Genomic DNA, 23,789 nt, shown 5'->3' with positions numbered 1-23,789 from the left:
AATGTGGAATTCACTACGTATGAGAAAGTTGGGGCAAAGAGTGTAAGCGTATTTAAGGGGAAAACTAGATTCTTCTTGTTTAAAGTTTATTTATTGGTGTCACAAGCAGCCTTAGATTAACACTGCAATGAAGTTACTGTGAAAATCCTCCAGTCGCCACACTCTAGCGCCTGTTCGGGTACACTGAGGGAGAATTCAGCATGGTCAATGCGCCTAACCAGCACGTCTTTCAGACTGTGGGAGGAAACCGGAGCACCCAGAGGAAACCCACGCAGACACGGGGAGAATGTGCAAACTCCACACAGACAGTGACCCAAAGCTGGGAATCGAACCCGGGTCCTTGGCGCAATGAGGCAGCAGTGCTAACCACTCTGCATTACAGGAGAGGAAAATTGACAGCAGGATGTGCTGGTAGGATGAGATAAAGTAGGGTCTGAAGTGGCAGCTGTACAGCATGAACATGGCGGCACAGTCGCATTGGGCTGTTCCTGTGCTGTAACGTGTTATGTAGTTCGCACTGCATTGATAATCACACTCAATAATGTAAACCAATTGACTCATGCAGAAAACCAAAAAAATCACACTGGTGTTCTCTTAAGGTTTGTGTGAAGCACATGGAGAGAATCAAAGGGATTCTACTCTGCCCTCGGATATACCACAGTGATATGTCTTCAGTTTTACAAATCGCTGAATTGGCCACTCCCTGAGTACTGGGACCGGTTTGAGTCACCTCACCTTAAGAAAGGATTATTGGCCTTCGATTGAGTTCAGTGTAGATTTACCAGAATTATACCTGCAATTACAAGTGGTCAATCATAAGGAACGAATGCACAAACTAAGATCGCTTTCTCTGAAATTTAGAAAATTGATTTGGTCAAATTATTAAGGGGAATAGGTAGATTAGAGAGAGAGAGAGAGACTAGCTGGAATTCGCTGGTCTCAGATAACCCGCCATCGCTGCCGGTCAGAACGCAGAATTTGGCGCTCCAGTCACTGCAGGAATGGAGAATCCCAGCCGCGAACGAGGTCAGTGAATTCTGGCCACTATTCCGTGTTTGGGAGTCGAGGGCAAGGGGGGTGGGGGGTGGGGGGTGGGGGGGGGTGGGGACAGAATCTAAAAGAGTGAAATCCGGAAGCACTTCTTCATATAAAGAGTGTTAGAGATTGGAATGTTCTTCTGTAAATGGCAATTGATACAAGATTAATTGTTAATTTTAAAACTAAGATTGAAAGATTTGTTCAGCAAAGCCACTGAGGGATATTGGATGAAGGCAGATAAATGGAGCTAGGTCACAGATCAGCCATGACCTTACTGATGTGGTGGAACGGGCTGGAAGGACGAAATGATATCCTCCTATTCCTATGTTCCCATGCTTCATACTTGAAGTAAGTTCTTTTGGTGATACACTTATCTATTTCAGATAGCAGTATCATTTTGTCATGAGTGTGGCATTCTCTAAATGAAGGAGGGACAGAGTCAAAGAGGTAAGCAGCACAGAAAAAGGCCTTACAACCCATCGTGCCTGCACCGGTCAAAGACATACCACCTAGCTATTCTAATCCCATTTCCCAGCACTTGGCCCATAGCCTTGTATGCCTTGGCATCGCAAGTGCACATCTAACTATTTCATAGAATCCCTACAGTGCAGAAGGAGGCCATTTGAGTCTACACTGACCACAATCCCACCCATGCCCCACTCCCGTAACCCCACACGTTTACCCTGCTAACCCCCTGACACCAAGAGTCAATTTAGTGTCGCCAATCAACCTAACCCACACATCTTTGGACTGTGGAAGGAAACTGGGGCACCCGGAGGAAACCCACGTAGACACGGGGAGAATGTGCAAACTCCACACAGACAGTGTGACCCGAGGCCCGAATTGAACCCAGGTCCCTGGCGCTGTGAGGCAGCTGTGCCACCATGCTGCCCCCTTCAATGTTATGAGCTGGAATCTGAACCAAAAGGATGGTCGGGGGGGGGGGGGGGGGGGGGGCGTTGAAGGGGGAATGACAGGATGACAGCTTTTGAAATGTGGGTAACAGTGGAGGATGCACAGATCAGCTGAACGGACAGAAGGACGGATGAGTGCGTTAAATCAAGAGTAGACTCTCAGGAAACGAAAGTGTTGCTCGATTCAGTTAGGGGGAGAGAGAGAGTGAGCAGTAATGAGCAGCAGTCACTGATTTTCACGTGGAGCTGGGCAGAGCTCTGCTGGCTGTTCAGTGCGTGACAAAGCTGAGTTTAAGTTTCGTGCTTCATCCCGTTCACTGTCCAATTTGACAAAGAGACCGGGTGTTCAGAATATACTTTGCAACGGGTCTAATGCCAGTTGCTTTATTTATTTATTCTACCTCTCCCTCACAGCAAATACGTACAAATTTGTTCACTGCTGAATCTGTGCATTCCTCCACCGTTATGTCTACTTTCGTTGCACTAGATGGCAGCCTCTTTCATAACATAACCGGCAGATCCAAAGTAATTTCTTTTAAAATTATATTTAGTTCCCTGTTTTCTTGTTTATAACCCCGTTGCTTCATCCTCCTGTAGTTTAACACAAAGAGCTTTTCCATAAGTAGCTCATTAATTCCCTTCTGTACTATTGTTGGTAGTATTTATTTTCTCAGCAGCTATTTTTACAAACTGGAAGAGATTGGGAGAGAATAGGGCTGGAATTCTCCGATGTTGTTTGTCCCACCACTGCAGCCAGCGAGAACGGAGAATCTGGCACTCAGCCAAATCTCCACTCACTGAAGCGGGACTGGAGAATCCCAGCCACGGGTGGGGTTGGAGAATCCTGGCCTAGGTCCTGGCCCTAACTGTCACAGATCACTGACAATTCATTACCACAATAGAGAAATTGGAGTTAAAGCCAACGGTAAGAAGTCTCACAACGCCTGGTTGAAGTCCAACAGGTTTATCTGGAATCACGAGTTTTCGGAGCGCTGCTCCTTCATCAGGTGACTCAACTGATGAAGGAGCAGCGCTCCGAAAGCTCGTGATTCTAAATAACTCTGTTGGACTTTAACCTGGTGTGAGGCTTCTTACTGTCCCAACCCCAGTCCAACGCCGGCATCTCCACATCAAAGTAAACAGAATACTGCGTTGTATTAATAGAATCACTTGGTAGGACAGAACTATTTTGGAACACCCAGAGGTGGATGTTATAATGTAACCAATGATAACATTGGATCTGTTCTAATGTAACTAATGGTAACATGTTGCAAGGGTCAGCTGACATTATAGACAATGTAACCAATGGCAAAATGATGTGCTGGTCAGCTGACCCGGTATAAATAGAAAGCAGATGGGTATTGTGGGGCGCTTGTATGGCTTTAGTGTTGGTGTAATGAAGTTTCTTTATTAAACCTCTTTGATTTACTTTGTGAAATTAGTTCTTTTATTGCTGGCAACTGAAGTATCCTTACAACTGGATGAACATTGGAAAGCTAAAAGGAATTAAAGCAGTTTTACATGAATGGCTGTTTTGGCCTTACGTTGATCAGGCTCTTAAAGGTAGCAAGTGTGTAAGTCTTGAAGAATTGCCTCATTAATGTTCTACAGAGTACTGATGCCCTTTAGAATGAAATCCGCACAGCTTGTTCCGGTGGTAATGTTAAAAGAAAATGCTTCTTTTGAGAAATGACCAAAGGTGATGTGCTGGAAAGCATCATCTGTTAGCACAGCAGAATCTGAAAAGAAGTCTCTGTTAAAATTAGAGTACTTGTAAAACTCATCGCTGATGGAGTCTGCTACGGTGAGATTGAAAAGAGGGGGAAGTCTGGCTTCCATTCCAAACGGCGTGGCCATGTACAAAAGAAAATGTGCGGTGTTGGTGCCAACATCTCACAGCTTTGAAGATTTCATAGAATCCCTACAGTGCAGAAGGAGGCCATTTGGCCCATCGAGTCGGCACCAACCACAATCCCATCCAGACCCTATTCCCATAACCCCCACCTATTTACCCTGCTAATCAGGTGAATTTAGCATAGCCAATCAGCCTAACCCACATATCTTTGGATGTGAATGGATAATGAAGAGGTCTTTGGTTCGTTCAGTCAATCATGTCACCGGTTAGCAGGAAACTGGGACCTGGGGTGATCTTTCACTTTCCTTGTGGCAATAAGCCCTCACGACTTTCCCTTCCCAGCCACTTTAGGGCGACATGGTGGCACAGTGGTTAGCAATGCTGCCTCACAGCGCCAGGGCCCCAGGTTCAATTCTGGCCTCGGGTCACTGTCTGTGTGGAGTTTGAAGATTCCCCCCATGTCTGCGTGGGTTTCCTCCGGGTGCTCCAGTTTCCTCCCACACTCTAAAGATGTGCGGGTTAGGTTTCTTGGCCAAGCTAAATTGCCCCTTAGTGTCAGGGGGATTAGCAGGATAAATGTGTGGGGTTATGGGAGTAGGGCCTGGGTGGGATTGTGGTTGGTACAGACTCAATGGGCCGAATGGCCTCCTTCTGTACTGTAGTGATTCTATGACTAAGATACTGTACAACAAATAAACGGTGAGTAGACAAAATCAAAACAGCATTTTCAGGAAGGGAGAAATAGAATTTCATCCCTTCCCCAGCCAAATAATGCTCATGTTGTCATTTTTATTAGACGCACAGAGAACTGTTTATTTTGTACCATTGAATTGGACAATTCCTACACCCTGAGTTAATTTTTTAACTGGGCTTTCTAACAAATTTGCTTTCTTCCAGCCAATTTGAATCACGGTGCTTCTGTTAAAGAAATGACATTAACCGTGCTGTTCGTTCAATAAATTAATCCTCACAGTGTAACTGTAATGAGTTCCTCGGTGCAGTTTTTGCCTCCCTCCAGAGATAATACACTCGGAGCAGCACCATTACGGACAAAAGCCTCACGACTAAGAAATCATTAGTCAAGAATCTCGGGGATGATGTCATGTCATCTCACACATTCCTTTAGTTAATCCAGCTCCAGGAATTTGAACAATAGAAGTAAATACTGATGAATAAGATTTTGAAGACACAAGATTTTGTTTTGCACACTTGGAGTGAAATAATTTCAACACTAACAAACAATTTATGAGCATTAATGAGAGGATTGGGTTGCAGGAGCAAGAATGTCTTGCTGCAATTATACAGGGCCTTGGTGAGGCCACACCTGGAACATTGTGTGCAGTTTTGGCCTCCTTATCTGAGGAAACATATTTTTGCTATGGAGGGAGTGCAGAGAAGGTTTACCAGACTGACTCCTGGGATGGCAGGTCTGTCATATGAAGAGAGATTGAGTCGTGTTTAGAAGAGTGAGGGAGAAATCTCATAACCTATAAAATTCTGACAAGACTAGATGGGGTAGATGCAAGTTCCTGATTGTGGGGGTTTCCACAACAAGGAGTCACAGCCTGAGGATACGGGGTAGAGCTTTTAGGACAGAAATGAGAAGAAATCTCTTCAACCAGACAGTGGTAAGCCTGTGGAATTCACTGCTACAGAAGGCAGTTGAGGCCAAAACATTGTACGTTTTCAAGAAGCGGTTAGATATAGCACTTGGGGTGAAGGGGATCAAAGAATATGGGGGAAGGGGGTGGGAAGGGGGTTAGGTGGAATCAGGGTATTGAGTTATACTGAGTTGGATGATCAGCCATGATCATAATGAATGGTGGAGCAGGCTCAATGGGCCGAATGGTCTGCTCCTGCTATTTTCTGTGTTTCTATGACACTGCCTATACCCACATCTGACATGCAACTATCTACAATATGTTAGTTGCATCCATGAACTGTCATTGCTTGTTAAGTAGCCGTTGAACACTGTTGGCCTTGTCCGAGGTGCATTAATCCTGGCCAGTTACAGAAAGGTTGTATTTGCTGAATTTTGGGTGCTCCCCATGTGAATCAAACACAGTCACTGAGCGGGGCCCTTTGTGACCAGCTCTGCTGTGACTTAGTCCTGGAGATTTGATCTTAGAACATGGTGGCCAATCACGTGATGGTTTCTCAACTTTGAAGAAATCAGAGGTCGGCACGGTGGCACAGTGGTTAGCATTGCTGTCTCACAGCTCCAGGGAGCTGGGTTCTATTCCTGGCTTGGGTCACTGTCTGTGTGGAGTTTGCACATTCTTCCTGTGTCTGCATGGGTTTCCTCCAGGTGCTCCGGTTTCCTCCCACAGTACAAAGATGTGCAGGTTAAGTTGATTGGCCATGCTAAATTGCCCCTGAGTGTCCCAGGATGGTTAGTTTAGAGGGATTAGCGGGGGAAATATGAGGGGTTATAGGGATAGGGCCTGAGTGGAATTGTTGAAGGTGCAGACTCAATGGGCTGAATGGCCTCCTTCTGCACTGTAGAGATTCTATGAACAGAATATCAATTATTTTTCTGAAAAAAAAGTTCTGTTATTGTTTGGGGGGTGTTGGTGGAGAGAACAGGGCGTGGCCTGATCTTTTTCAGGGGTTGGAGGGACATGATGTTGAAAGGAATCTGTTGATAGAGACACCCCTTCTATTCCCACCTGACCCCCGAGCTGAGGCAGTTGTGGTTAAGTTTCCGAAGCCAGAAATACTTGCGTTTATATGGCAGCTTTCATGACCTCAGGATATCCCAGGATGCTTTGCAGCCAAAGAGGTATTATTTTCACTGTGTATTCACTGTTGTAATGTAGGAAATGGGGCAGTCAGCTAGCGCATGGCAAGCTCCCACAAACAGCAATGTGATCATGACCGGGTGGCACGGTGGCACAGTGGTTGGCACTGCTGCCTCACAGCACCAGGGACACGGGTTCGATTCCGGCCTCGGGTGAACTATCTGTGTGGAGACTGTACGTTCTCCCCATGTCCGCGAGGGTTTCCTCCGGGTGCTCCAGTTTCCTCCCACAGTCCAAAGATGTGCGGATTAGGTTGATTGGCCATGCTAAATTGATCCTAGTGTCAGGGGGATTAGCAGGGTGATTATGGGTATAGGGCCTGGGTGGGATTGTGGTCGGTGCAGACTCGATGGGTTGAATGGTCTCCTTCTGCACTGTAGGGATTCTATGACCAGATCATCTGTCTTCAGGTATTGATCTTGGCTTCCCCACGCTCCAAAACTCCTCCCGTTACCCTGAAAATTGAGGCTGGGCAGGAATCAGGCCACCTAAGGGGCAAGGATGGGCAGGGCGGATCGGCCCATGCCTCATCCATCTCACCGTTAAAATTGTGGAGAGGTAAGGGTGGGCAAGAGCCCTGTGAGAAGGCCAAATAAGGAATTTTACTAACGATCCCCCACCTACAAACCAACCAGTGAGGGGGTGGAGGCGTGCGGAGGAACATAAGGTTGTGTCCCCGGTGTTTTACTCTAACAATCAGAGTTGTGTGTGTTTAAGCTCTGCTCTCCAGTAAGGAAATATAATGTGATTGGTTTAACTCTTACGCTATCGAGCAGTTCTGGCAGTTGTACTGGTACCAAATGAACCACTATTCTACTCTGGGAACTGAGAGCAAAGGAGCAATTATTTTACAAGGTGATTGTCTCTCCACGGTCGGCACAGTGGTTAGCACTGCTGCCTCACAACACCAGGGACCTGGGTTTGATTCCCAGCTTGGGTCACTGTCTGTGCGGAGTCTGCATGTTCTCCCCGTGTCTGTGTGGGTTTCCTCCAGGTGCTCGGGTTTCCCCCCACAGTCCCAAAGACGTGCTGGTTAGATGGATTGGCCATGATAAATTCTCCCACACCGTACCCAAACAGGCGCCGGAGTGTGGCAACTGGGGGATTTTCACAGCAACTTCATTGCAGTGTTTAAAAAAATGTTAAAGTTTATTTATTAGTCACAAGTCGGCTTACATTAACACTGCAATGAAGTTACTGTGAAATTCCCCTAGCCGCCACACTCTGGCACCTGTTCGGTTCAATGCCCCTAATCAGCACGTCTAAAACCAGAGCACCCGGAGGAAACCCACGCAGACACAGGGAGAATGTGCAAACTCCACACAGACAGTGACTCAAGCTGGGAATCGAAACTGGGACCCTGGTGCTGTGAGGCAGCAGTGCTTGCCACTGTGCCACCATGCCACCCATGTAAGCCTACTTGTGACACCAATAAATAAATAAACTAAAAACTCAATAAATAAACTAACAGTTGACTATTGGCCTGATCATTAGCAAACTGGCTAAGGGTATGTTGCCATATATGGCCAGTGCCAGTCAATATACTTTCCTCCAACAGCTGATGAGAATGCAAATGCCTTTAATCGTATGATGTAAGGAAATCCAATTCATGGCTCAGCCTGGAATAAAAAGTACTGGTAGCGTACAATCAAATAAGAGTTGTTTGCAGCCAACTTAAAGTGGCACACGTTCCACAGTTTATCTGTCACTGTGTAGTTATGTCCTTTCTGCTACCACACTGTTGCACTCCAGCTGCTGCTAACAAAAAACAGTTAGCGTTTCACTAACAGTAGAATGAAGTTATCCAGCAAATCATTCTGCATTGGCCCTGGCTCCATCAGCAGCACCCTCGCTTCTGCGTCGGCAGATTGTGGCTTCATGCCATCTCTGGTGACCTGAGCCCAAATTCTAGGTTGGTGCTCCAGCACCAATGCTGGTGGCGCACTGCACTTCTGGAGGTGCCATCTTTTGGATGAGCTGTTTAAATTGAGGCCCCGAGCGCCCTCTCAGACAAGAATAAAAAATCCCCAAGTACTATTTTGATAGAAAACAAGGAGGTTTGTCTCTCTAGGGCCCTTGGGTCATGGGCGTTGCTGGCTGGCCAGCATTTATTGCCCATCCCTAGTTGCCCTTGGAGGGCAGTTGAGAGTCAACCACATTGCTGTGGCTCTGGAGTCACATGTAGGCCGGACTGGGTAAGGATGGCAGATTTCCTTCCCCAAAGGTCATTAGTGAACCAGATGGGTTTTTCCTGACAATTGACAATGGTTTCATGGTCATCAGTAGATTCTCAATGCCAGATGTTTTTTATTGAAATCATAGAAACCCTACAGCACAGAAAGAGGCCGTTCGGCCCATCGAGTCTGCGCCAACCCTATATATTTACCCACTAATCCCTCTAACCTACGCAACTCAGGACACTAAGGGCAATTTTTAGCATAGCCAATCAACCTAACCCGCACATCTTTGGACTGTGGGAGGAAACCGGAGCACCCGGAGGAAACCCACGCAGACACGAGGAGAATGTGCAAACTCCACACAGACAGTGACCCAAGCTGGGAATCGAACCCAGGTCCCTGGAACTGTGAAGCAGCAGTGCTAACCACTGTGCTACCGTGCCGCCCAATTCAAGTTCCATCAGCTGCCGTGGTGGGATTCGAACCTGGGTACCCAGAACATTAGCTGAGTTTGTGGATTAATAGTGTAGCAATAATACCATTAGGCCATCACCTCCCCATGCAGAATCTTTCAGTCGATACCTGAAAGCAGATGTTCTTTTATCACATTGACATTTATGGAAGCTTGCCATGATAAGCCAAATGCCGCATTTCCTACCTTACCAATAGTGAATACGCATCAAAAATACTTCATTTGGCTTCATAGGGTGGCAGTGTGGTACAGTGGTTAGTGCTGCAGCCTCACAATGCCAGGATGCCCAGGTTCAATTCTGGCCTTGGGTCACTGTCTGTGTGGAGTTTTCACGTTCTCCCCGTGTCTGCGTGGGTTTCCTCCGGGTGCTCCGGTTTCCTCCCACAGTCCAAAGATGTGTGGGTTAGGTTGATTGGCCATGTTAAATTACCCCTTAGTGTCCCACGATGTGCAAGTTAGGTGGATTGGCCATGCTAAATTGATCCTAGTGTCAGGGGGAATTAGCAGAGTAAATGTGTGGGATCATGGGAATAGGGCCTGGGTGCGATTGTGGTCGGTGCAGACTCGATGGGCTGAATGACCTCCTTCTGTACTGTAGGGATTCTATTCTATTCTATGGCTGTAAAGATTCTTGGGACATCCTGAGGCCAGGAAAGGTGCAATATGAATACAAGTATTTCTATCTTAGGAAATATCACCATAACTGCAGTGATAGCAGAGCTGGTGTGGAGCCAGGGAGTATAAAGCGAGTTGAAGCAAGTGCTCCCAGACCTTGATGGCCAAACGCTGAGGTCCCTTAACATTTCAACTAGTTCATTCTGAAAAGTACAGTTGATGTTTGTTTTATTCATTCTTTCGCTTGTTGCCTAAGCTGTAGATTGGACTTGTGATCCCAAAAAATAGACCTTTTTCCCATTTACACTCAATGAATATTAAAGATATTGACCATGGATATGAAGTGTTGAGTGTGGTATTTTAGCTATGTTGGATTTTGCTCCAGCACTTCTGCCTGGTGATAAATGAAGAGTCTGTATGTCATATCGACATTCAGTTGGTGTGACATTCCTGATTGAGACTTCACAGAAAATGAGTGCTTATGTCAGAGATCCAGAACATGTGATTCTCAGTCTGTCCCAATTTGAAGTCATCTTATTTAGCATTGTTCCACTTTAGCAGCATAGATACAATCGGCTCAGTGTGCAGATTGCAAGACATCTGCTTCAGCGTTGTTTGGGGTGACTCGATCAGTGACATATTGGAGCAGCTTCTCCTGCTCTGGGACACACTCTCCCACTGGCCGCTTCCTCCCCGACTCTCTCCCACATGGCGCTTCTCTCTCAACTTTCTCTCACTCGCTGCTTCCCTCCCCGACTCTCTCATACTCGCCGCTTCTCTCGACTCTTCTCTCAACTCTCTCCCACTCTCTGCTTCTCTCCCCAACTTTTGCCCACTTGCTGCTTCCCTTCCTGACTCTCTCTCTCACTCTCTGCTTCTCTCCCCGAACCCCTCTCACTCTCTGCTTCTCTCCCCGACTCTCTCATACTTGCCGCTTCTCTCCACTCTCTCCCACTTGCTGTTTTTCTCCCGGCCCTCTCTCACTCTCTGCTTCTCTCCCTGACTCTCTCATACTCGCCGCTTCTCTCGACTCTTCTCTCAACTCTCTCCCACTCTCTGCTTCTCTCCCCGAATCTCTCTCACTCTCTGCTTCTCTCCCCAACTCTCTCATACTCGCCGCTTCTCTCGGCTCTCTCCCACTTGCTGCTTTTCTCCCGGCCCTCTCTCACTCTCTGCTTCTCTCCCCGACTTTCTCCCACTTGTGCTTCCCTTCCCGACTCTCTCTCACTCTCTGCTTCCCTCCCCGAACCTCTTTCACTCTCTGCTTCTCTCCCCGATTCTCTCCCACTTGCCGGTTTTCTCCCGACTCTCTCTCACTCTCTGCTTCCCTCCCCGACTCGCTTTCACTCTCTGCTTCCCTCCCCGACTCTCTCCCACTTGCCGCTCCCCTTGCCGACTCTCTCACTCGCTGCTTCCCTCCCCGGCTCTCGCTCACTCTCTGCTTCCCTCGCCGACTCTCTCTTGCTCGCTGCTTCCGTCCCGGGCTCTCCCTCACCCTCTACTTCCCTCGCCGACTCTCTCTCGCTCGCTGCTTCTCTCCCAGACTCTCTCACTCTCTGTTCCCTCCCCAACTCTCCCTCACTCTCTGCTCCTCTCACCGACACTCTCTCACTCTTTGCTTCCATCCTTGAATCTCTCCCACTCGTCGCTTCCTCTCCTGACTTGCCCCTTCCCCGACTGTCGTGGGTCTGAACTTGGAAGAGAGGAGGCAGGATGAAGAGAATGAATGAATAAGTGATAGGGTGGCAGAAGGAAGCAGCAAATTTGGGAGAGGTCAGGGGGAAAGTGGCGAGAGGGAGAGAGTCGGGGAGAGGGAGGGGGATGTGAGTCAGGGAGAGGGAGAGAGTTGAGGAGATGAAGTTGGGGAGACGGAGGATGTCGGGGAGGATTAGACGCTAGTGAGAGTGAAGTAGGTAGAAAGCGTCAGCACATTTATTTTTTAATTTTATATTTGTTAATTTTGTCGTACTGAAGCTTCCCCTCAATAACTACTCTGCAGTCAGGCGTCAGGAACACAGCCCTTTATTCAACCTACTCGCCGCACACTCCAAATGTTGACTGCCCACACAGGACAGTTCCCAACAGCTGACCCCACACCCGAGGTCACATGACTGTGGTGAACCATAGTTGGTTACCACTATGAGTGCTGAGCCATGGATGGTCAGCACTATGGGTGTTTGTAGATATGTTACTGTTGTCACTGTTGGGGTTAGGGTTGGGCTGTTCTACCTGTTGATATTGTTCTGTGGTACACTCCAGTTGGCTCCGCCTACCTGGGGAAGTATAAAGGCCACCGCACTGCCTGGTGACCCTTTAGTCTGGGATTGTATTGTATATAGTGTGCTCCATTTTTGTTAGTAATAAAAGCCTTTATTTCCCGGGTACGATCTAGCCTCCCGAGTGATTTAATCGCGCATCAATGACCCATTCCCTTGAAGGGGCTATGCCCCAAAATACATAACTTAAAATAAATATTGTTATTTCATTTACTAACATAGGAATTTAGGAATGTACAGTATTTTAACTTACATGGTGTAATGCTTCAATCCTATTTTCTGTCACAAACATTCCGACAGAACCTAACTGCATCTCTGACATTGGTTGTAAAGGGGATATCTGTTTTGCTTCAAGTTGCATCAATTAATGTAGGACTTTCCAGGAACGCAACTGCAACATTAATCAAGGAATTATTTGTTTGCCCTGTACTACATGAACCATTGCATGCCACCAGTATCTGATGATGTGGAGATGCCGGCGTTGGACTGGGGTAAACACAGTAAGAGTTTTAACAACACCAGGTTAAAGTCCAACAGGTTTATTTGGTAGCAAGTGCCATTAGCTTTCGGAGCGCTGCTCCTTCATCAGATGGAGTGGAAATCTGCTCTCAAACAGGGCACTGTTTGAGAGCAGATTTCCACTCCATCTGACGAAGGAGCAGCGCTCCGAAAGCTAATGGCATTTGCTACCAAATAAACCTTTTGGACTTTAACCTGGTGTTGTTAAAACTCTTACCAGTATCTGAGACAGAGACATCAATGCATTTCAGGTCTCACTGGCTAAGTACATGAAGGAGGAATGAATGGACGGCCATTGATCAGATAGGGTGAGATGAAATAGACTGCGAGGAGGATTGGGTGTAGCTTAAACACAGGTAATATATCTGTTAGGTCAAATTGACAGTTGCTGTGCTGTTCTTTGTAGTGCTTTGAGATGAGGCTACAGGAGTCAAAATGTATTAAATACATTTCAACTATTATTTCTATCTTATTTGAAAAGAAGAGCTGTATAGGTCAGCAATGACTAAAGGCTTCTAAGTACACAAGACATTGATGTACCCAGTTTGAAAAGCAGGCACTCATCTTGCTAGCAGCCACCTTCTAATTGCTGCTTGGAGTAGATCAATGAAGTGGCCATTTAGCTGGGGGCTGTAAAAAGAAGTGAGAAGAAATACTCAGCTCTTTTGATACAAAGAGCGTAGCCTGCATTTGTGCAGAGCGAGTAATGTTTCCTTTTGTTTCCTTTCTTACGAGGTGAAGGGGTTTTCAATCCGCAGAGACCACAAGGTGGGAAAATAAATCACAACTTGCAAAAAGCTATCTCTTGGAGTGTCTCGAAGTACTCTTTTAGTTTAAGCCGTGTGTGTTAAAGAGAAGCCAAGAGTTTGGGAATGTATCCAAATTGACTGATGTCGTTGGTCAAAGCGGGAGGGTGCTTGAAGAGTGATGAAGCCACAAACTCCGCACTGTTTCAGATAAAAACAGAGCTCCCACATCGCATTAATTATTAACTCGTTCATCGATAAATTGAGACATTTTGGACATGGCATCACTGCCTTTGGTTTGAAGCAGACATTTGCATTTTTCCGTAATAGAAAATGTGATCTTTTCCAAACGTCAAGAATTACGATACATTCTCAGTACGTGTCATTGATATTGTAGTGTGAATCTTCACCAAAATAACAACTTAATTCAAGGCATGACAATCTTTATATAACTCAACAATTGAAAAGATTATGGATGAAACGACAAGTTACATCTGGCAACCAAAAAGGTTTAAAAATAACTTGGGGCAGAATTTTCCCATCCTGCCTGCCACGGGAATATTAACAGGCAGGACAGGACCATGCGAAGGCCCATTGACGTCTGGCGGAATTTCCCGGTCTTGGGGTGAGTGAGGCTGGAAAATCCCACCCTTAGGCCGGAATTTTACCGGCACGCCCTGCCCGAGACCAACGGAGAATGCTGTTCTGTGAGCCTCGCCCACCCTGATTTCGGGGGAGGCGTGCCGGTAAAATCAGGGCCTCAGTCTTTTTAGGCTGTCCATTGGGATTGAGGATTATTGGTTTCCACTCTGGACCGATGGGTTTTGATAGGTCCAATGTGTGCCATTGGCAGATTCTGCCACATATGGGGCAGGTGGCGTTTGAAAGGTGGGGTAGGGGTGGGTTGTTTGGAGCTTTGAACTCTCTTGCCGATGTCTCCACTTCACCTCTGCACATTCTCGACCAAGCCCCTCGATGTGCTCAACTGCCTCCCCAAACGAACCTTCAGCGTTTTGGTGAGTCACAAATCAGGATCTTCCGTAAGTCGGTGGGAATATTGGACCTCTTCAGGGGAGTTTTCGAGGACATCCCGAAAACATTTCCTTTGTTTCCATCGGAACCTCCTGTCGTGAATGAGTTCTGTGTAGGGCAGTTGGTTTGACAGGTTGGTGTCAGGCATGCAAACAAATTGCCCCACCCACACAGGATCCGGTTTGAGTGATTAACACCTCAAAAGGTGGCACAGTGGTTAGTACTTCTGCCTCACAGTGCTAGGGACCTGGGTTTAATTCCAGCCTCACTGCCTGTGTGGAGTCTGCATGTTCCTCCTGGTAATTAACATGGCCACATGGCCAATCCACCAGTACGTCTTTCAGACTGTGGGAGGAAACCGGAGCACCCGGAGGAAACCCACGTAGACACGGGGAGAATGTGCAAACTCCACACAGACAGTGACCCAAGCCGGGAATCAAACCTGGTCCCTGGCGCTGAGAGGCAGCAGTGCTAACCACTGTGCCACCGTGCTGTCCTCTAGGATGAAGACCCTACTTTATGAGGAATGTTTGGACAGGCTTGGCTTGTATCCACTGGCGATTAATAGGATGAGTAGTGATCTTGCTGTAAGATCCTGAGGGGACTTAATAGGGTGGATGCTGAAAGGGTGTGGGAGAGAACAGGACTAAGGGACAAAGTTTGAAAATGAGGGATCTGCCATTTAAGCTGCAGAAGAATATTTTTTCCTCTGAGTCGTGAGCCTTTTAAACTCTCTCCCCTAGAGAAGGGTAGTAGGGTCAATTAATATTTTTAAGCAAAAGATAATGGGTGGCATGGTGGTTAGTGGCCTCACAGCGCCAAGGACCCGGGTTTGATTCCTGGCTTGGGAGTTTGCATGTTCTCCCCATGTCTGTGTGGGTTTCCTTCGGGTGCTCTGGTTTCCTCTTACAAGTCCAAAGGTGTGCGGGTGAGGTGGATTAACCATGTTAAATTACCCCTTTGTGTCAGAGGGACTACCTCGAGTAAATGCATGGGGTTATGGTGATAGGGTCTGGGTGGGATTGTGGTCAGTGCAGAATCGAGGGGCTGAATGGCCTCCCTCTGCACTGTACGATTCTATGATAGAAACATTCTTGACTAACAAGGGAGTCAAATGTTACCAGGAGTGGGCAGAATGTGGGGTTGAGGCCACAGTCAGATCAGCCATGATCTTGTTGAATAGCAGAGCAGACTCGAGGGCTGAATGGCCTGCACCTGCAGATAATTTGTTTGTATATCATCATGCAGTAAGATGAGGTTTTTGACAAATCTCTGCCTTCTGCTTCATGTTGTGTCTCAATTAGGGCAGCAATGTTGATGTCAAGGTGTCTGAATTCCTGTGATATCAGTGTGATGCTCAGGTCTGTCAAAGATGGGATTGTCCATGACAAATCTAACGTCCCACTCTTCATCTTGATATGAAAGAAGCTGGTGTCTAACTCTTATGGGCTCATTCTTGCTTATCAACTACCATATGGTCCAAGCAGGATGGAGCCTTGGTTCAATGGCAATGGCCCCTTAGTGTCCAAAGATATGTAGGTCAGGGGGATTTGGGGGTAAATACATGGGATTACAGAGATAGGGCCTGGGTGGGATGCTCTGTTGAAGAGTTGGTATAGATTTGATGGGCCAAATGGCCTCCTTCCTCACTAAATGAAGATGTCACATAATAGGACCCTGAATTATAGTAGTAGGTTTCTATTAGCACGATGGATAGATTGCCTTCAAGTTTCCCATTTCACCTCATGAAGAAACAGCAGAAAATATTCATCAATTCCACAGCCAGTCTATGTGTAAAAAAAGAATGAGAAACAAATAACGGAAAAAATATGGAGTTAAAATTAATGATATAATAATATCACTGGCTCATTCCATGTGGTCCAAGTGATAGAGGCAGCTAACTTAATCTTCACCATATTCATGACAGAAATCTACATTTCAGGTTCAAGACAAATGCCAGGAATTGTCAAATGTTGACAGTCCTCGGGTGAAAGAATCCCAATTAAGTCTAAATCTATCCAGCAACAGAAAACAGACATAAGTATGTGCTTTGTCTGCTTCACACATCCTGTGTGTCTAAATCCAAATTGGACTCTCTCCCATTCCAAGGAGAATTCCAATAAAGATGGGAATAGTGCAAATAGCATGGCATTGAAAAGGACAGAATCTCGGAGGCTAGCTCTGTCTTGGAGCATGTGTACAAAGTGGGTGACATGGTGACACAGTGATTAGCAATGCTGCCTCACAGCGTCAGGGACCCGGGTTCGATTCCTGGCTTGGGTCACTGTCTGTGCCGAGTTTGCATGTTCTCATTGTGCCTGTTGTTTTTTGTTCTTTTACGATAGTGACTTTTAAGGGGTATCTTGACAAATACATGAATAGGATGGGAATAGAGGAATATGGTCCCCGGAAGGATACGGGGTTTTAGTTCAGTCGGGCAGCACGGTCGGTGCAGGCTTGGAGGGTCGAAGGGCCTGTTCCTGTGCTGTAATTTTCTTTGTTCTTTGTTCTCCCCATGTCTGCATGGGTTTCCTCCGGGTGCTCCGGTTTCCTCCCACAGTCTGAAAGAAGTGTTGGTTAGGTGAAGTGGCAATGCTAAATTCTCCCTCAGTGTATCCGAACAGGCGCCGGAGTGTGGAGACTGGGGGATTTTCAAGTAACTTCATTGCAGTGTCTACTTGTGACACTAATAAATAAACTTTTATTAGAATGCAGATTTCAACCCATTGCTTGCTCCAGTCATGAGTTTATGATCCCAGCTGTGCTGTCAAGGGATAGCTAAAGAGAAATATTCTGCTGCTCTGCATGAAGGGTAGATTCTCAATACACTTCCAGTAGTTGGGGGTGGCTACAGGAATCGCAGAGCCAGAGGACTGAAGTATAGGGTGTGTAATGTGGGGCAACATTTAACAAGAGAGAAAATGACCAATCACTCCATCAAAAATACAGGGTCTTTCTATCTTGATAAAAAGGTTTATAGAGGGGGAGAGTCAAATGCTTATACTTCCAATGTTTCCAGATACTCCAGAGTTCAATGGTGAAAATTATACTTCTTTAATGCATTTGTTGAAAGCAGTGCGATCAGTAAGCATGGCTCTGTCCGCTGAACCTCGTGTCTCTCCACTGCCTCCCTGGGAGGTTGAGGTTTTGTGTGAGTGAATGGTTTTGTGACCCATGATGTGCTCAGGTGGCTTTAAGAAACTTCCCCGGAGCTCAGCTGGTTCTTTCATCCAGCAACCCTCGATCCCCTTGATTCCTTCCTCTCGAGTTAAACCTGAAGGAGCAATGTGTACGCGCTGACAGTCCCGCCACCCCCGGGGCAGCTTTCATTCCCTGTCAAGCGTGAAATCAGGAGGCTACTTTCGGAGCTGGATTTCACGAGGCGTGGGCCTGTGCAGCAGCTGGAGCCCTGCAGTTGCGTGCACGACTTAACCACTTCTTGCCAAACAGCTGTCAAAACAGTGCCTTTGAAACTGTTGAACATCACCAGTGAACACATCAGTGTCAGTGGACCTCAAAGCCGTGAAACGATTGCCATTGATATCTGTGAGTGAATGCGTGATTGTGCTCCTGTGACATTCCTCTGCTATGTTTACTCAGATTAGATTTGATTTATTAGTGTCACATGTGGTATTCAGAGAAAAATATTGCTTCTTGCGTGCTATACAGACAATGCATACTGTTCATAGAGTACATAGTGGAGAAGGAAGGAGACGGTGCAGAATATGGTGTTACAATCACAGCTAGAGTGGAGAGAAAGATCAGCTTAATGTAAGGTAGGTCCATTCAGAAGTACAATTTTGATTTTAAAAAGCATTTAGACAGTTACATGGGTAGGATGAGCATAGAGAGATATGGGCCAAATGCGGACTAGCTTAGTCGTTTAAAAGAAAGGGTGGCATGGACAAGTTGGGCTTGTTTCCATGCTGTAAAGCTCTACGACTCTAAGAGCGGAATTTTACGGCCTCGCTCGTCCCAAAACTGTAAAATTCAGTCCGAGGTCAACAGCCCTTTCCACTGTCTGCCCCCCGCCCGCTCCAATTCCCATGGCGGGCAGGGCAGTAAAATTTCGGCCTATGCCTCTAAGTGGGGAGGCGTGGTAAATGTGTTTACTTGGAGTGGGCATAACTGAAAGGAAGTGCAGGACCATGGAGGAAGAGCGGTGTTGTGAAGCGAAAAGGATAGCTCTTTCAAAGGGCTTGTACCAGCACGATGGGCGGAACGGCTTCCTCCAGCAGTTAAAAGATTGTTCTGTTCAAATAGCAGAAGAGCAGTGCTTAAATGCACTGATCATTCATCCTCTAATATCACTGGCAGGATTTCCTGGACCTGCAATAAAAAGCCTAACCTTCCCGACTTTTACTTCCCCCGAAGGATACCAGGCGGTTTGAGCTCAAGGTACGACTAAGGGAATGCTCAAATGATTTGTCTGGTGATAACCTGAATTGATCAACCTTCACGACAATTAAGCACCACATATACATCAGGGCTGCCAGATAACTTGTATTATTGTTCGACTGGCTCGATCAGTCATCCAGGGACAACTCGTCACAATTCACACACCTGCCAAACACACACAAGACATTCACGTATTGGCATTAATCTCAGTACATTGTGGCCAACGCAGCAGTGTCTTGATAGGGCACAAGTATATATGTTTACATGATGGTGGATTCCTGTGACTTGGATGCCAACGCAGTTGCTCATGTTTCTCTCTCCCGCCCTCCCCCCCCCACCCCATCGTTAGGCAGATATATTGTACTAAGCGGCACAGTGGTTAGCACTGCTGCCTCACAGCGCCAGGCACCCGGGTTCAATTCTGGCCTTGGGTCACTGCCTGTGAAGAGTCTGCATGTTCTCCCCATGTCCATGTGGGTTTCCTCCGGTTTCCTCCCACACTCCAAAGATGTGCAGGTTAGGTGGGTTGACCTTGGGTAAATGTGTGGGGTTACAGGGTTAAGGTGTGGCAGAGGGACCTGGGTAAGACACTTTGTCAGAGAGTCGGTGCAACTCAATGGGCCGAATGGTCTCGTCCGCACTGTAGGGACTCTATGGCCGGAATTTTACCAGCACGCCGAAATCGGGGCAGGCGTGCCAGTGAAATCAGGGCCTATGATTCTATCTCTTGTTTCTCTGGCAGCACATCTCAGAATGGTGGTAAACATGGTGGGACGTCTGGAATGTTTCTCAAACTTTCCTGTCATACTCAGCTGGAGTTAAGCGAGGGATTTGGGGAACCGTGGAAGTTGGGTTTTTAATACTCTTATCCATTTAATATTTTAATGATCAAACAAATGTCTGACTTGTGCCAGGGTGCCCTTTAAAAGGCTCTTAATGACTTGCATTTGATCCTTTGCACCCATTTGAGAGGGTAAAAGGTGTCTGGGTTCAACATTTGATCTGAAAGACAGTGGGCTGAATTTTCCTGTTTTAGCCGCCACGGGAATCATAGCGGGCGAGGTGCGGACCGTGGAAGGACCTGTTGACCTCGGGATGGATTTTCCGGTTTCGGGCCGAGTGGGGGCCAGAAAATCCCGCCCAGCGCCTCTGACAGTGCAGCACTCCCTCCGCGTTGCACTGGAGAGGGGCTGGGCGGTGGGGGGGAGGTGATCAACCTTGGTTTCGTGCAGAAGTTTCAGGAGAGGGACCTGAATCTACAATCCTTTGGCTCAGTGGCCTGATGGGCAGAAAGGAGCGGGTTTTTGGGAATGGATCCCTGTTTCCTGACGATTCATTTCACCTCCACTCTGGGCTGATTTCCTCATGGTAGATGGAAACAAAATCATGAGAATCATCAGGAAAGTGAGATCACCTTCAACCCAAACTTGTCCCTGCAATCTTTGTAATTCTTGTCAATGGGTTCCCCATCCCCCCCACAGGAAGGGACATCTTTCTCTCCTTCCCAAGGGCCTCCAAGAGGTTGATTCAGACCACTGTTGCTGCGTAGTGAGGATACATTTTCCAGATTGATCCCAATTTAAGCTTTGCACTCGGAGCAGGGGCAAATACACTCTTACTTTCCAAAACTACAAGGAGGATTTTTCTTTGTTTCTGCGTTTGTCTGCCTATGTTCTAAAACACCATGTAAAACATTCTCTGCATAGTGCCTCCCGATGCAGTTTCTTTTAAAGGAATGCTCAGGAGAATTCTTCTCCGGGCTTTTGTGATGAAAATATTCACCAATAAGAAATGTTGAAGCATCTTATCTGTTTCTCTCGATAGTATTGATTCGAGCGTGATGTGATTAATTTGTGTCAGGCCATTTTCTCCCAACGAAATTACACTGCAGTGTGGTAAAGCTAGTTCAGTATCTCGGTCGTTACCATGAAGTTTGACATACTCTCCCTTGCTGAATCATTTTCCTTCCTCTTTCATCTCAGGACTTGTACCCTGCAACTTCGTTCTCACACAAAACAAAGCGGGAGAGAACAAACATTGTTTAGTTTAGTTGATTTAGTAGTGTCTTAAGTAGGCTTACATTAACACTGCAATGAAGTTAGTGTGAAAATCCCTTAGTCGCCACACTCCGGCACTTGTCCGGTTACACTGAGAGAGAATTTAGCACGACCAATGCACCTAACCAGCACGTCTTTCAGACTGTACTTCATTCCTATGGCTCTGCGATTCCTGTAGCCACCCCCAACTGCTGGAAGTGTATTGAGAATTTACCCTTCATGCAGAGCAGCAGAATATTTCCCTTTAGCTATCCCTTGACAGCACAGCTGGGATCATGAACTCATGACTGGAGCAAACTATGGGTTGAAATCTGCATCCCAATAATTTATTTATTAGTGTCACAAGTAGCCTTACATTAACAGTGCAATGAAGTTACCGTAAAAGTCCCCTAGTCGCCACACTCTGGTGCCTGTTCAGGTACACTGAGAGAGAATTTAGCATGGCCAATGCACCAAACCAGCAAGTATTTCAGACTGTGGGAGGAAACTGGAGTACTCGGAGGAAACCCATGCATACGTGGGGAGAACGTGCAAACTCCACACAGTCACCCAAGCCAGGAATCAAACCCGGGTCCCTGGCGCTGTGAGGCAGCAGTGCTAATCACTGTGCCACGCAAAGCTACTTTGGCTACTTTTCTGATAATATCAGCAAGGGGGTAGAGTGACTGACAGTAAACATAGTGGAGACATTTCTACATGTGTCATTAAAAACATGACCTGCAATATTACCTGTCAGTGTTAGCCACCCTGTGTTAAGTGCCTGACAGTTTAGAAAGTGGGGAGTCAAGAAGTAACTGCTCAGCTATTGAACTGATCTTTATTTGTTTGTACACAATCAATCATCAATTGTCATGCCTAAATTTTCCTTTCCAGCATTCATTGAATATATTTAATAAAGATATAAAAGTCAATTATGTGACATTATGCCTCCAAACCTTTTCAGTAGATTGGGAGAAACTGTTCCCCCTTGGAAAAGGAACGAGAACGAGAGGGCACAGATTTAAAGTGATTTGCAAGAGAAGCAGATGCGATGTGAGAAATAAACTTGTTCACACAGCGAGTGGTTGGGGTCTGGAATGAACTGTCTGGAAGTGTGGTGGAGGCAAGTTCAATTGAGACATTCAAGAGGGCATTAGATGATTATTTGAACAGAAACAATGTGCAAAGGTATGGAGAAAAAGCATGGGAATGGCACTAAGGGCAGAACTTTGCATTGTCCGTCTCCAGCCCGCCAGGGGAATCGTAGCGGGCAGGAGACGGACAATGCAAAGATCCATTGACCTTGGCCGGGATTTTCCAGTCTTGGGTGAGCGCAGCTGGAAATCCCACCCTAAGTTGCAAAGTGCATTCAGAGAGCTGGTGCAGACACGATGGGCCAAATGACCTCCTTTTTTTTAAGTCATAGACTCCAATCATAGAATCCCTACAGAGCAGAAGGAGGCCATTCGGCCCATTGAGCCTGCACTGACAACAATCCAACCCAGGCCATATCCCCATAACGCCGCCCCCCCCTGTATTTAACCTGCTAATTCCCGACATTAAGAGGCAATTTATCATGGCCAACCAACCTAGCCTGCTCAGAGAGGAAACTGGAGCACCCAGAGGAAACCCATTCAGGCATGGGGAAAATGTGCAAACTCCACACAGACAGTCACCCAAGACAGGAATTGAACCTGGGTCCCTGGCGCTGTGAAGCAACATTGCTAACCACTGTGCCACCTTGCTGCCCTTCTGCACCATAACAGTTGCATGAATACATTTCCATTCAAGAGAGTCAGACTCAAACAATTGACCTTCCCTTTGCCTTGCATTTTGAATCCTTTATCTTGCGTCAGACACAGTTGAGGCAAAAGTTTACTTGTTGCGGCACTGATAACCGGGTTATGGTACTTTCGCCAATTGTACATGAAGACACTCTGAATGCTGAGGTCAAGATTGTTCACATTAATTTTGTTTAAAATCTGTCTAACTAGCCTTTCACACTGCCAGTCAGAGCTGGTTTCAAACAGAGCCTTTAGCATAGTCCGAATTGGAAACCTAACAGTTATGCTGTACGTAATAGTACTAACGAAGTCTTCTTTTTCTGTACTTTTTTCTAGGTGACGTTCCACTTGGCTCAAGAGGACTAGCTGAAGCGACAGAGATGTGCACCCAAGAATGCTTGGTACTGGGTCACTCAGACAACTGTTGGATGCCTCCAGGTCTTGGCACCTATCAGCAGCTCAAGTCGCCTCTCGCCAACTTTGGAGCTCAGAAAGAGTGGATTAAGAGAGATAAGCTAGTGAACGGGCATCCACTGTCAAGAGCCTGGAAGGAAGATGGTAACAGAAACCATTTTAATGACAGGAAACTGATCAGTGGCAATGAGAGACATTATACCAGCGGGAGTCAAATGACGGACATTCCCTTGGCTAGTCTTAAGGCATACAGACATACACCAGCATCCATGGAAGCGCTTGAAGATGTTCAGCTATGAAGCGTGTTTCTCCCTTACCCGCCATTAACTCATGCAAGTCTAACTATAGGCTATAGTGGTAGAATGTGCTAATCCTGTGTGTCAGAATTCTGTGTTACGGGTAGGCCTTTAGACCAATGTCACAGCAAGTACTTGAAGTTATCTGTGTTTTAGAGCCACGAGGTTTGATCATTCTGTAGTCCAACTCACTGTCGGTTCATGTACAAATCAAAAAAAGAAAAGCTAAATACTGTGATTGATTAACGGACTACCATGTGTATGTCACTCCACCTGAACTGCATGATGTCCAGAACAACAAATGGTAGTGTCGTCTCATGTTTGTTTCCTCTAAGCCATCAACAGACAAAAGAAGCCAAACGGAAGCAGAAGGTGCGTGGGGGGCGGGGGGAAAGAAATGCTTCTTTGACTTGATG

At 46.6% G+C, this 23,789-nt stretch overlaps 1 protein-coding gene across 1 annotated transcript in view; it reads left to right on the top strand.

Annotated features, from left to right (window-relative positions):
- The window catches only part of LOC144499984 (protocadherin-9-like), a 303,988-nt gene extending 280,612 nt beyond the window's left edge, over window positions 1–23,376 (top strand). The window contains exon 3 of the mRNA XM_078222720.1: window positions 23,000–23,376. Within this exon, the coding sequence (XP_078078846.1) occupies window positions 23,000–23,376 (377 nt within the window). The remainder of the gene's footprint in view (window positions 1–22,999) is intronic.
- Window positions 23,377–23,789: the final 413 nt, after the last annotated feature.

This window comes from Mustelus asterias, chromosome 10 (genome assembly GCF_964213995.1).
Source record: "Mustelus asterias chromosome 10, sMusAst1.hap1.1, whole genome shotgun sequence".
Classification (NCBI taxonomy): Eukaryota; Metazoa; Chordata; class Chondrichthyes; order Carcharhiniformes; family Triakidae; genus Mustelus; species Mustelus asterias.
Note: the sequence above shows the minus strand (reverse complement) of the source record. Positions and strands in the feature narration are given on the sequence as shown.